At 34.1% G+C, this 14,858-nt stretch overlaps 1 protein-coding gene across 2 annotated transcripts; it reads left to right on the top strand.

The window, feature by feature from the left end:
- The first annotated feature begins 91 nt into the window (after positions 1–91).
- On the top strand, positions 92–14,558 carry LOC109030909 (transmembrane protein adipocyte-associated 1 homolog). 2 transcript variants are annotated; one of them, XM_072300985.1, is made up of 10 exons: positions 92–506; positions 1,499–1,632; positions 2,397–2,529; positions 3,598–3,760; positions 4,948–5,144; positions 6,116–6,176; positions 7,031–7,214; positions 8,484–8,613; positions 10,028–10,212; positions 11,042–14,558. In XM_072300985.1, the coding sequence occupies exons 2-9, from the start codon at positions 1,535–1,537 to the stop codon at positions 10,184–10,186; spliced, it is 1,125 nt and encodes a 374-aa protein (XP_072157086.1). In that variant the 5' UTR covers positions 92–506; positions 1,499–1,534; the 3' UTR covers positions 10,187–10,212; positions 11,042–14,558. The 2 variants fall into 2 exon arrangements, with proteins under 2 accessions (XP_072157086.1, XP_018897675.1); XM_019042130.2 differs by having other exon boundaries at positions 10,028–14,558.
- The last annotated feature ends 300 nt before the right edge of the window (positions 14,559–14,858 follow it).

Genomic DNA, 14,858 nt, shown 5'->3' with positions numbered 1-14,858 from the left:
TCCGGAACATTTGTTGTTTTTGTGGAGGTTCCTTTTCCTTTCCCTTTTCTTTGAGTTCCCCCGTCCCCGTTCCCCCCGCTCAATGTTTTATCGACTTCAGTTCCGTCGTGCTCCTTTTTTATTGCAATTTCTAATCCATCTTATCCATCATCAAATTGTGATCTTTATCCCGTCTGTCTATCTTAGTTAATGAGATACGTGATTTCATCAGTACTCGTGTTTTTCTGCGTTATAAGACAAAACACTGCAACCAGTTTCCAAGAGCCGTCCTTGATTGTATTATCACACCATTCGAGTAACATATTGCTTTGTTTATCTGAAGCAGCCAGGAGGAAAACTCTTTTCTTCATTCGTCTCTCAGCATCTTGCTAAAACTTTGTGGTAGTACCGAGTTTGAATTGCCTTCTTTGCACTGTCAAATCAATTTCACTGTTAAAGTTTGTCTCACGGAATACCCATAATGTAAATCCCTCTTTTGCAACTCCCAGTGAGTCATCCTCGTAAAGGTAAGTGAACTTAGTTCAGCACAATTTAGCTTGTTTTATCTTTATCGCAGTCGATATAAATTTATCAACATTCCATGACTCATATCTAGAGCAGCTGACCACTATCATTACGTTAAGAAATACAGCAGCTGCCCCACTCAACTCTTTATCAATGAATCCTACGCAATCCCAAGGAACAATCATCCGACTTGCATGTTTAAGACTTATATATCCCCTCTGTTACCAGAGCAGCCTAAATCAGAGCACAAGGTATTTAAAGATAATAGTTAATCCAACTTTCATGGTCAGTAATTAATCCAGTGTCCCTAGTTGGCTCAAGACAAAACTGGTTGCAAAATTATTAACCTTGGATTAGTTGTGCAATTGCTTACTCAATGTGAAAGCATAGAAATTACAAAGTTTGTAATGAGAGTATCCGACATCTCCTCAACCATCCCATTTGTTTCACTGAATGTGAGTCTCTCCAACTTTTACTAACCTATAAAGCCACCTAGCGGAAAGAACCCAGACCTGTCCGTACTTATACTGTATCAAATTCCCCTTTACTGAACTAGGTAGCTAATTATAGTTAAAAATGAAGATCCATGAAATGTCGGATTTTTACCGTTATATGCAAGCACAAGATTTTCGAATATATTATTTTTACTTCCAGTCACGCTTTCATTACCCATAGGTAGCTTTAATATATTTCAGACCGGTTCATGTTAAATCTAAAAAATCTAACAAATCCATGCAAGTTAACAAATTTTTGATAGTGCCTGATTTATTACTGATTAGGCCAGAAGCTAGTGGTGTATTACAACTCCACTCCTTTACCAATTGCGGTTGAGCTTCCATCACCATCTCCTTTTTCTTGCTAGGTCAGCCTTACCCCTTCCTAAAGCACTTAATTACACATACTCTTTTATTTGATTTTTTTATACCAAGATTGATGCACTTACTTACTTGTCCTCGGTTTTACCACTTTTTAATCTATTTCTCTCTGCTTTTAGAATTAACAGGCAAAACAGATCTTCGTTTTCATCACAATGGACCAGATATCTGATGCCAACAGCTCGCAAACAACAATACCTGAAAATGATCATCTGTGCAAATTGATCCTCTATATGGATGTGCCCAACACTAAGTATGTTAAATTTTCTTTTTTTTTTTTTTAATCAATAAATTCAAGGGAAAAGCATACCGCAACACTATTTTATTTCATGTTATTTCAATACTGGAAGTATGGATTAAAAATGTATCAAAAGTCCCAGGGAAATAAGTGAAGGATTCTCCTCTTGATTCATCCAAATTTTGCCAATTTTACGAGGGAATTTTCTTGGTAGGCCATCTACTTTTCATGGCAATTTTGAAAAAGCCCAACTGATCTTTGTTCCCTTGCCAAAAATCTTTGTGGGCTACTAGACAAGGTCGGAATTAGAAAGAACGTCCGTCGTTTTCTCTCCAAAATCCTACAAAGAAAACGATTCACACAACAGGAAGTTTGGGAATCAACCCCTGAGGGAAATATGAATAAGTATTTGTCATGGTTCAAATTAAATTTAGATCATAAAAATGAAGTCTTTTGACTTTTTGCCCTCTAAACAGTATTAATTGTAAATACTTAAATCTTGATAAAGAGTTGATTTTCAGACTTCCTGTTGTGCTATTTGATTTTGTCGCAAAGTGTTGAAAGAAAATATGTTTCAAGGTGTTTCAATTCATAACTTGTCTAGTGGCCTATTATAGAAACTGTTTTTTTTTTCTTTTCTTTTTTCCTTCTTTTTTTTTAGTTTGAAAAATCCTAAGTAGGTAGTCTAAGTATTTAAAATTACCTTTTCATTTTGAATGGTACCATCTTCCCATCTATATGATTTATTTTTATAATTTTAATGAATTTTTTTTATGCAGGATTCGTGTTTGGGATGTCATCATTCTTGTTCCAAATTTAATATTCCTGCTCTTCCTTGGATTTCGTTTCAATCGAGCAATTTTAAAACTCAGGGCAACAAGCAGCCCTATTTTTCTCGCATTTTATGGACTGGTAAGCTTAATTCACTGTTTTTTTCAGCAGTATCAATTTGAGGATTGCATTACTTAGTTCCAAGTAACTCCGAAAATCACAATATCTGCCACACGTTTAATTGTCCATAAATGGAAAACTTATTTTCTTTTAAACACGAAAATGTTATACTTGCCTTAAGTTTGAGGTTTTAATGTATCAATATGAAGCTTTGATATAAGATTAAATGAATTATATTACAAGTTACATTCATTTAGTGGTTGAATATCTGAACGCGGAACTATTGCAACCCATTCTATCTGCATGATAGATAATTTCATAAAAAAGAGGATGTAGCCAAATTTTTTTTTTTTTTACTCCCTGAAGAACTGACAGTAGGAAAGTAGATACTTGCGTAACCATCCAAGGGAAATCTGAACTGAGTACACTTACGAAAATTTGGCAGCAGAGCAATTGTCTTCAAGTCAGGTCAAAAAAAAATTTGAGTTTTTGACTCTTTGTTTTCCCACAGTTCAGTTTTATGCTGTTTATCGTATTTAATTTGCCAATCGTTAGACTCAAACACTGTAGATAAAGACTTCAAATAGCTTTTTTTCTCAGCTATGTTTTGTATAGCGCATCTTTAAGAAGTTTGATTTGGCTCCCTTATTTTTTTCTTGTTTAAAAATGTTCTTAAAATAGGTACTCATCTTTAAGAAATTGTACTGATATCTTAGTTTTTAAGTTTTTCAGCACAAACGTCACTACTCTGATGAATAGGCAGATATTGGGAAAAATACTGCATTTGTCAAAAAAACAACAAAATGCAAGGAAAAACATACGCATATCTTCCTTGTGTTGTACCCAAAGCAACTGGCTGATTAGTCATAGGTCTGAGACAAATCACGTAAAGAAATACACCTTACAGTTTAACTGATGCCTGAACTTGTCCCTTTTTCTGCATCCAATATCTTGGATCTAAGGAAAAACAGTTGAAATATTATTTCTAAATTCTTGATTGAGGTTGCCCACCCCCAATGAGTGAATTGTCATGCAATTTTCTCAGTTGCATCTAGCAAGAATATGCTCACCGTATCCTTTATTTTCCAGGTGGTTTTGAATACAGTAATGAGTGTTGTTCGCTGCATTGCCTCTATGTTAATGAGTGCTGCGGCAATTGAAGGCAGCTACATTGATATTGTCCTTTGGGTCACTGTTCGCTTCTTCTTACTGTCAACGGAAATGAGTGTTGTTGTCTTTGGTCTTGCATTTGGTTTGTACAATTTGATTTTTTTATGTTTTTATGTTAAGGTAGGGCTAGGCTTAGATGAATTTTTAAATGCCCCCTGAATTTCGCTAAAACCGTAATGGACTTGGTAAATTTAAAAGCTGTCCTAGTTAGTTATTTAACACAATTGTTATTATTTTTTTTTACTGCCATTCATGACCTGCATCATAGCCAATTTGCTTTCATGTACTAAACGTTTAAAATAAATAAATGAATGAAAGGCTAGGGAAAGAGAGAAGTGATCTGAACCTCAAAATCTACTGAGTAGGAATCAGTCTTTCACTGCCTTCTTATCAGTGTTTACCCTGACAAGAAATCCTTTTCAGCAGCCTCATCTGAACTGTAAGTCACATGACTGTTTATTAAGGCACATATTTTGTTGCAGTGCATTGTCAACAAAGTAATAAAATGCTGAGAATTTATAGGAAAAAATGTGTGCATAATTTTACACTTTTTTTATGGCCCAGGTCAAACAGATCTCCCTTAATTAAAATTAATTTCCTAACTTATAAGTCCTAGAATACTCCTAATTTGGAGAAGTTGCCCAAACAATTTTGCAAGTCCAGCAGCCTGATTGTTGAAATTTTTTGTTTGTCGGGGCGACATAGATGACATAGGTTAAAAGGCGGAGCGTGATTGGTCGGCTATGTCTTATCGCTGCTTTGTCGTGCCTTTGTCGGGTGGAATGATCGACATACTGTCGGAAACTTAAGAGGTGCCGTTAGCTTGTCGAGAGGTCAACCCGACATAGGCACGACAAAGCAGCGATAAGACATAGCCGACCAATCACGCTTCGCCTTTTAACCTATGTCATCTATGTCGTCCCGACAAACAAACAATTTCAACAATCAGGCTGCTGCTAATTTAATATCACAATTCTAAATCTCCTCATCTATTCAGAAGGCTTTTACTAGTTAGAGCTGAATGTAAAGTTTTCAATATTGGTTTGAAAAGCCATCATAAATTGTATGAGAATATTTTTGGTGATTGCGCAGCTTTAGCAATAGTATATTAGGAAAAAATCACTGCAGTGGTCAGCAGTTTGATATTTTACATTTTACTCCCTTTCCTTTATAAAATAATTTATAACAAGTATCAGATTGTATCATGTTTCCCAACAATACTAAAGTATATCCCTATTTATCACACTGATGTAATTTTTAATGTTTCAGGTCATCTAGATAGTCGCAGCAGTATACGGTATGTTCTGCTCACTACATCATTCATTTCGTTTGGTTATTCTACAATGCAAGGAGCGCTTGAGATATTCCAGCCGGACAAGAACGTTAGCTTTGGATTGAGTGACAACCGAATTTTTGGTCACGGTGGAATGCTATTTTGGTGTGTCAGCTCTGTCATCTTTACCTTGGTAAGCTTGGATGCAAATTACAAAGAAAATTTTATAATTTTCAGGAATTGTTTTCTGAAGTTTTGACTCACTCTCATTTTTTTGCGTTTTTGAGTTTATTGATGGTGACCATTTTTAGGCAAAGAGGCACCATCTTCTGGAAAGAAAATTCCAAAAAATCAAGAAAAATACAACCTTTTCTTGTGGACTTGTCTTTAGCTGCATCATTCAAATTCAGATATAAAAGCAAGGAAGAAGAACTGGATTGCATTTTGCAAAAGGGAACCACTAGCATTGCAATGTTGCTAAGATTGTGCAACTTCTTTTGTCTTGGAGGAAAAACCCGATTATCCATTAATAGTTTCTATTTTATTCGCTAAAAACTGTGAATTTAAGACAAAAATTACCATCTAAATTTCATAGTTTTTCACGATTTCCGCAATTTTATTGCAAAGGATGAAGTTGCTCAATCTTAGCATCATTGCAATGCTAGTGGTTCCTTTTTGCAAAATGCAATCCAACTCATACTTACAAATACATTAAATGCATGCTAAATTGTCTACTGCAGAATGTTTGATGTTTTTTCCATCCAACAAGTTATTTCCAACTCTGAATCAGATAAACTGAGTGGGTTAATCTGTGAAAATTTGTTTGCAACAAGACAAAGTAGAGAGTAGCAGTTCTGAAATTTTGGACCTGAAATAACCTTTCATTCTCCTTTGTTTGGTTATTCTATCTGGCTAATTTTTTTCTTTAAAATGAATTCATTTCCAATTGATTGTCAGACTCTAATCCAGAAAACATATTTTTAGGATAGTCAGAAGCGCAGGAACTACTACTTTTCCAGATGTAATATTTTTATTGCATAGGTACCATTTACAATTTCCGCATAACTGTCCATTAATCGTATTTTTTTAACCACTTGCATTGTTTGCAAATCACTACACAAGGGTTTTTTTCCCTGATCTCTCATTTTGCTCTGAATTTTTCAGATATACATGGTGATATTTATCCTTCCATGGACGAAACTTCGAGAACGCCTACCATTACCTGGTAAGAACACTTTTTTTTATGATATTGTTTTATTTTGGAGATTTTTCTTCACTTTGCTTCTAGCCTTGAAGATAGTGTAGAGATGCCGAAGGCTCTTAGCTTAGCGTACATATCATGAAACTCTCCTTTTCCCCCAAGTTTTCAAAAATGATACCATTTTTTGCTCTCTCTCGTACCTTGAAAATGGTCGTCATTTCCACACTGATACAAGCAGGCCCTCTCACTCTCATGACCTCTTTTGGTGGCTCCTTTTTTTTAAAACTTGTTTTTTGCAGTTTTTCCTGCATCAAAAAGTTTCCACACCCCTTGGTTGATGAAAGTATTGCAATCAATGTAGGAGGAAAAATTAAAAATCCATCATCTCTGGTTTTAAGGTCTCTCAAATGTAGGAACTGTTAAAGTATTAAAATATCTTTCCACTCATATGGATGTAAAATTTTATAAAATTGGATGTGATGTGAGTGGAAACATATTTTGAATATATTCAAGCTAATTTTTACTTTGTTGTTTTTTTTTTTTTTTTTTTTTTTTTTTTTTTTTTTTTTTTCAAAATTTAACTAAGGAACTTCAACCTGAATAAGAGTTCATTCAGTACTAAAGTGAATGTCTGCAGGTACAAAAATCTTTAAATTACTGATTCTTTCAGATTCGTTTTAATTCGGTACAAAGGGCCTTTACTATAGCGCCTCCATTATTGCATGCCTTAATATTTGCAAATAATTGCGTCACCCTTCAACATTTCATTGTTTAATTTTAGAATAAGGAACAATATACATCTTAATTTTTATAGAGAAGCTCTCAAGTGGGGCCATAGATTTTCCATCTCTAAAATGTGAGGGTTGGTTCTGTTTCAGCAAAAAAATCATTCTACGCCTATGTCTTACTACTAATGCTGCTGAATCTGAGTCAGGCAGTTGGCAGTGGTCTTCTTCTGTTCAACAACCTGCAAGGAATATGTGTTGTCGATGTTACAACATGTATCTATTATACTCTTTTCACGCCACTTGTATATGTAGCTTTTCTCAGTGATTTCTTTAGGTGAGTAACCCCCAAAAATGAAGTCTCCCTTACCTATAGAAAATTCCACCACAAACTAAAACGTTTAGCTAAAGACAAAAGCCAAAATTACCTGAATATGTGGTATCTCCCTCTGCAAGCGACTGAGGCGGACAAAAATAAGTTCTATAAAGTGACAATTGAGTTCTATATTCCATGAAGGGACCAAAGAAGTTCAATATTTTATTTTCTGACGCTTTGAAATTTTGTTCTCAAAAATTTACAGTCATATTGATAGTTAATATTTTAATGGCACGCTAATTTCATGGTGAAAACTTTTTTAGAAAGCCTGAAAGTAAAAGTGAAAGAAAGATTCTCACTCATCAGTTTGTAATAGATCGATGACCAAAGTGTAATCATGTATCACCATCGCAGTGTCTCAAAATTTACGCTCCTATTCTATTGTTTTGAAGAGAAATTGTGAGGGGGGGTGGTTTGGTGGGTTTTTGGGTAATGATAATACGCAGGCTACTGACACATATTATATTAAATAAGTTGCATTGTTTCACGTATATATACAAAGTTCTTAATTTCTAAGTACTAAGTTCTATGCACGAGTCTTCGCCGTGAAGGGTTTACGGGTCTGTACCGTGGAGGGTGAACGGGTCTGTACTGAGATTGAAAGAACTGGTCTCTTTGAATTTCACACTATCACTGGTTGCCCGGCATATGCCCAGGCCACTATTTATAGTCGATCGCCGACTCCCCACCAGGTTGGTATTGCACAACTTTGCGATAGGGAACCGAGCGATCAAACTGTAACCAGTGGCTGAAGTTTAAACTGCTTTGAGCAGGCACGTCGGCACGCCACGTGCATCATTGAGATGATGTATGCGAGAGCTGCGCCGCCACAAAATAAGTCAACTTCATTGCTTGAAATTCATAGGTACAGAATATTCAACTAACTGAGAAGGAAATCAAGGGATTTTGCAAGAAATTTCGTTGATAAGTTTTTCTAAGCAAAAATATAGTACATATGACTGGAAGTCTACAACGTCATGAATGGTGGTACGGCGTTTCATACTTTAACCATCGCCATGTGTTTCAAGCATTACAACCTAGCTCTTTAGTCTTTCAAAAATATGCACTCTAAATTCTCAGCTTGAACGATAATCCTTGGCGGGTAGATTTTTCTGTCTGTGTTAAAAAGAACTATGCATGTAACCCACAAAAAATTTCAGAATGTAATTACTCATTTTAGTTTCTTCATAAATAAACCAAGTTTAATCCCATGTTTTCTTTCTTTTACAGTATAGCACAATCTAGTATTATGTTTTCATACAAAGCTCAAATTGAAGATAACATGGATGATGATACTGTGTCCCTTCCACATCAGCAGAGTTTTTCTTCGCTTAAAACTGACTCTGATTATATTTATCAGGTAAATTTTTTACTTGGTAATAAAGAGGTTACCAGTATAAAATTCTTACAGAGTATCCGACAGATGTTCCTAAATTAAAACTTCATGAAAAACCAAAAGGTCCATTGAAACATTTAAAAAAACACTTATAAAGGGAGAAAACCCTGATCAAAATTGGGCCAATCAAAGGCCAACAGTAGTGATGACGTCATCAAGCCATGTCTTTGGCGAGGCCAATCAGCAAGTGCAGGCTCCCTTCCCTACTGATGTTATAGCAGACTGTCAAAAATATTGTTTCAAACAGGACCAGATTTCCGCAATTTCAAAATCGATTTTCTTTGAGTAAAAAAAATAAGAGAAAATTTCTAGGAGCTCAACTTACTACTCAGTACTTTAAGTGAACGAATTAAATTTAATAAGTGCTGCTGATTCAGCAGACTACATTTCCAAATATAGATATAAAACAGGACAAGAAAAGGTGGGGATGAGGCTGAAAAAACACAATAATTTACAAAACACGGGACGCTTTGACCGGTCTTCCAGTCATTATCAACCGTTGAAAAACAATTAAAAAATGTAAAAAAAAAAACAAAAGCTAAGAAAAACAATGTTACTGGTCCGTGATCATGGCAGCAAGAAGGCAAGGTCATTCCACCCAGGCCTCCTGGAAAAACAAGTGAACATTAATGGATATTCCGCCCACATGAGGGCAGAAGGTGAGATTCAACAAAAAAATTAAATTAATTAATTGTTTTATTCAATTAATTTAATTAATGTTCACTTGTTTTTCCGGGAGGCCTGGGTGGAATAACCTTGTCTTTTTGCTGCCATGACCACGGACCGATAACATTGTTTTTTTAAGCTTTTATTTTTTTTAGATCTTTTAATTCTTTTTTGACGGTTGATAATGCCTGGGAGATCGGTCAAAATGTCCCATGTTTTGCAAATTACTGTGCTTTTCCAGCCTTGCCCCTGCCTTTTCTTATCCTATTTTATATCCATGTTCTCGGGCTGCCTTAGTGTACACTTATCTTTACTTCTGAATATAGTAGTGTAATCCTTTCTTATCCGTACCATCATCAAACATACTGTTGAAAGGAGGAGCTTTATTGTTAGTTGTTAATCAGGGTGTCTACTGTCATTTGACACTGGAGAAACCAGAAAACATCAGGAAACTCGATGCCATCAGGAAAATTCAGAAAAATTGGTCATGAAACACGAAATTTTGAGTGTCATGAGCATTTTACAACATAATGCAGTTCATGGCTGAAAAAAGTGAACAAATTTGATGCAATTCTTAAAATATGTTGGTTTGCAAAATTAAACGAGTGTCAATTTATTTGTGAAAAAATCAGGAAATCTCATTCATAATATCAGGAAAACCCAAAGTGAAATTTTAACAGAGACGTTGTCAATAATTGGTGTACTTTTTCAGGGTAACGGAGCCTACGATAGCACACAGTTCACAGGCGGTGGTCACGGAAACATGCTTTATTCAGCCTCCCTCCAAAGCCCTGATAGCATAACAGGCTACAGTTTAAACAGTCAAACAATAGATATACCAGCGCCCATGAAACCTGCCAGTGATAAATAATAACCTAACCCCAATCATTCCTATTTGTAAGTACCGGCATTTTCTATTTTTGTACCTGACATTCATTCTGTGAGTGTCTTTCTCTTTTGAGAGGAACTGCACTTAGTCAAGCTCTTCTCACATTTATGTTGTTCCACCTTCAATTGGACTACTTTTTGCAATAAGGAACTATAAAGTCTAGCTTATGCGGAAAAAGACTTACCTGCACAAGGAAACTAGAAAAACCTATGTCGTTTTCAAAATGAGTCCTCAATAGTTGTTCCTAATTGAAAAATGTAGTCCAATTCTGTTAAAGGAGTATTCTATAGTCTACCAAAACTAGCTAAGCATGTATGATGAGAGCTGTTGTAGGTAAAAGACTTTTTACTAGAATAGCTCCATGTCAGGAACGGATTGATTAAGCTTAGTATGTATTTCTACTGTATTTTATTTTATGACTAAATCAGTGTTCAAAATTAACGGAGGCTTTAATTTGAGTTGAATGAGAAGAGTATTGTAATAAATTTACAAAATAGAATCTCTGTCTTGATAATCTTTCACTTATAGGTTTTCTTTTTTCTTGATTGTTATTTTCTCATTTTTGTTTATTTGCAAGCCTTTAAGATACTAGTAAATTTTCAAAAACAGTTTCTCTACAGGAAAGAAAATTCTCTCTCTTATCAAACATATTTTTGCAGCCCTGAAGAAATAACTTGAATCATAAAATATTGAAATTACAGGGCTCCTCAACAACTATAATGGCTTTAATAGAAAATTATCTATAACAAAGGAATAATGCTGTCCCTTGAACTTCCTATGATCGTTGAACACTAATCGTCACTAATGAAAATTTTTCTTTAACAAAATTCTTTTTAGATTTTTGCAGATTTTATATGTACCTATAGCAAGAGACAGAGTGCTGTAGTTTCTTTCAAAATGTATCCACTTCTCACTTGAAACATAACATATCTAGGTCAATTTTGAACACTGAAAGAAATGAATTCACCAGTTACTTATCTGCTGCTGCTACTACTTTAACCTTAGGCTTAGTTATATTTATTTTACATTTTTCTCTTTTCGTGATTTTTTTCCTGTATTACTTCTGTATACTTGCATTTAATCAAGCAACATATTGAAATATTTATTTATTTTAGGTGGTAGTAGCCACCCCGGCCCAATCCCAAAAAAACTCCCTAGCTGAACAGTGGATACGGCAGGTGGCTGCCGCCTATTAATTTTTCAAAAAGACTAGTGAAAAGATTCGCCTTTTGTAATGCTTTTTACACTCTTAATTTTATACTTTTTCACATAGGATGGGTTTTTTGTTTTCTTTTTTTTTTTTTTTGGTGTAATTGATTTTTTTTATTTAGTTGCGTAAGCTGTGGTCCTACTTGTTGAATAGTATTTTTCTCAGAGAGCACTCTAAGCAGTCTTTTATATTTGCTTTATCTATCTGCAGTCTCTTTGCGAGAATCTTTGGATTTGCATCTAAAGTAAAGCCCTTTCCTTTTATATTTTTTCATTTAGTGTGTGTGAGTTTTGACCATTTGAGTTATTACAGGAGGCAGGATGGTTTCAATCTCTAGTCATTACGTTTAAATTTAATTTATTGTAATCTGAAGGAAAGTCTGTGAATTTTCTTCCTTTTTTAAAAAAATGTTTTTACTGTTATAATCTAATTTAGTTCTCAAAAAGTATTTTCCTCGTTGTAAGGCTCTGAAAAGTTCCAGCGAAATTAGTGGAGACGGAATGATTCAAATTGCGTAGACAATTTTTCTGGTACTATTTGGATGTGTGGGATTCCGATTTTAAAATTTTGTGTACTCTTTATTATAAGTTTAATTCTAATTTTTCTTCTTCAATTTCCTCTTTTTTCTCAGAGCTTAAAAGACAAACTAAATGGTAATAAAGAATTCCCTTTGAAAACAATTGTCACCATTCATTGCTCATTAAATTTGCGCAGTGTCTCTTCATAATGTACTGATCTAATGTTGATTCATCAATTTTCAGTTCATTTGGGCTCTTGATTTTTGCTTTAGACCCGTAATCTCAAGTCTGTATATCAAATTTTTGATGTTTCGAGGATGAATCTGGAATTGAAAAAAAACTTTCATCAGTCAGTCTCTTTTGCTTACTTTTTATCAGTCAATTGTTAATAACTTTCAACTTTTTTGATCTTACCCAGAAGGGACAAGTCTCCTGGATAAGTGAGCAGGTCAATGCCTACGGCAGATTGATGTTCATTTTTTATTTCACTGATCATGAGAAATATTGGAAAACAGTCCTCATATAGGGAAATTATCTCATTTTAGTTAAAAAAGTTACAATTTTTTCACACTTGGTCTTGTAATTATGTTTTTCTATGTTCCTTCTGTAGTATAAGATAACTTCACCTTATAGTCTTAATGTAAGTGCTAAATTTGAAATTTCAGCATGTTCCTTCTTATGATGAGATTTTTCATGTGAAAAATTTACCAAACATTCTCTCAGTAATATTTTAAAGGATGTAAGAAAGTTCAAGGACCAGTAATGTTACAGTAATGTATGTACTTAGACTTCTTTTTATAAGTCTAAATAAAAGGATCATTGATGAAGTATGGCTTTCACACCTTGCGCCATAGATAGAAGCATAATCAGAAAGCAACATTCTTCTGTTAAAACTTAAATCCATAACATACACAGCTGAGCCATTGTTATGCTTTCCTCTCCCAGAAAGCTGATTAGTGTCTGTTTTAAATAGCGATTGATACTTAGGGTGAACGTACTTTCTAGTCATAAAGTCATTTGTTTCCAGTTAACCTACATGCCTGTTTGACAAATGATGTTACATTTGCCTTGTTTCAAAGCTTTTTTTCTCTTACCCATTGTACAATTGTATTTTTTCACTGTACATTTCTGAACAGTTTCGCAACTTTCTCAGTCGCTCCTAAACTCTCTCATTGTATTCACAAACTTTGAGGTTCTCAATTATCTTATCAAGCAGAATTCTGATGCCTGTTAATATTTCTGTTGTGGAACATATAACAAGATCAGTTTGACTGTAGTAACTGGTCAAAAGCAAATTCATTGCAAGAATTGACCCCATTTATTCTTAAAAATCAGCATTTGAAACGGAAGGTTTTTTTTTTTAAATACTGCTGTGTTCATCATAGTAAGTCTTTGATATAATGTCCTTTCTAGCAGAAAGGTTATGAAATTTGGATTTAATTTTAATTTCTCTTTTGAAGGAAATTTGTGGTGTCAGCCAGAAAGTATTCAAAATTTTCTCTCTGCCCTGCAGCACATGCTTACGATTAGGCAAATTTTAAATCTAATCCTGAGTATTATGCATTTCTATTAATTCATGCAGAAGATGTTTAATCAAGCTTTGAAATTAGAGTGAAAAAAAAAAATTGTCGTTCAAAATGATCTGTAAAATATGTAACTGTAGGTACCTTAGCCCCTGCATTTTTTTTTAGCATTCTGAAGAAGATATACTATTAGAAAAACAAATAATCAGATACGCAACCATGAAACTCATATTGTAGTGTAATTGGCGTTTGATGTATCTTATACCAGAAGCAAAAAATCTAGACAATTTTGGAGCGTAATGCAATGAGGTAATATGTAATCCATTTGTGCAAGAAAAAGTTTTGAAATTGGTTTTTAAGTTCTATAAGTTTTAGTTGGTTGACTAACTACTGAACTATTTTTATCTCTCCTTTTATCTTCCTTCATCCCTCTAAGAGAGAATGTTTCTTCATGAAGCTTCATAATTTCTTAAATATATCCTTAACGCCAGTAATTTACATTCTTTTTGTTTTAATTTTCGACCTGCTGTTTTACACTATGACCTTTTTTTGGATCAACTTAAAGAGATTTGACTCTCCTAGAAGCGTGTGAAAGCTAGAGGAAATTTTGGAATAATCTGTGATGTTGTTAGGGCTGTTTTTTAGGTCAATACTCACTCATAGTTTTAAATTGATATTTTCCAAGGAAAGTAAACTTATAAGTAGATTTTTAGAAGCCAAAGTATAGGAAAATATTTTTGCTGTATTTTTGTTACATTATTGTTGTGAGGGAGAATAAAAAAGAGGAAACTGGAGTCCTAGCTTGATGTGTCAAAATGTGATGAATATACCATAACTATCTGCTCATTTTCCCCCTTTTTTTAATACTTTACTTTCAGTTCACTAGTTGTACATACCATACTTACTGCTTCTCATTACGTATTATTTAACCATTTCTAATACTTCCTATTTGTACATAAACCGTCAAATTTTGTAAAATTGGTATTTTTGTTTATTGTACAGAAAGTCTCAGAATAGCATGTTTTTGTTGTTTCTTTCCTCTTTTTTCTTTTTCTAGTTTTTTCTTTGTCTCTTTGTTCATATAAATAAAACAGTATTGTTTATATATATTTGTTTTTATTCAAAACACAGATACAAAGCATACAAGAAAATATTCTGTACTTATCTTTGTTTCAAAAATGCGAGTAATCAAAATCTTGCAAATTCTATGTTGAGGTGCCTTTTCGATGTGGCGAACCGTTTGTTTTTCTCAGAAGCTTCCATTTTTATAATTTATTTTGCATCTGCATTTGCATTGATCTAACAGCAAAAAAAATGCCCACACCAGGTGACTGATGTAAAATTTCAAAAATTATGAGCTGATGAGATGGCAATGGGGCAACAAAACAGTTTTTTGCCTCTAT

This window comes from Bemisia tabaci, chromosome 5 (assembly GCF_918797505.1).
Source record: "Bemisia tabaci chromosome 5, PGI_BMITA_v3".
Lineage (NCBI taxonomy): Eukaryota > Metazoa > Arthropoda > Insecta > Hemiptera > Aleyrodidae > Bemisia > Bemisia tabaci.
This window is presented reverse-complemented; position numbering and strand designations above follow the sequence as displayed.

Excerpts from the sequence above, each read along its gene's own strand:
- LOC109030909 (XM_072300985.1), top strand. The coding sequence starts at position 1,535 with ATGGACCAGATATCTGATGCCAACAGCTCGCAAACAACAATACCTGAA. Across the intron at positions 1,633-2,396 it reads ATGGATGTGCCCAACACTAA|GATTCGTGTTTGGGATGTCA; the intron begins GTATGTTAAATT and ends TTTTTTATGCAG. Across the intron at positions 3,761-4,947 it reads TGTCTTTGGTCTTGCATTTG|GTCATCTAGATAGTCGCAGC; the intron begins GTTTGTACAATT and ends TTAATGTTTCAG.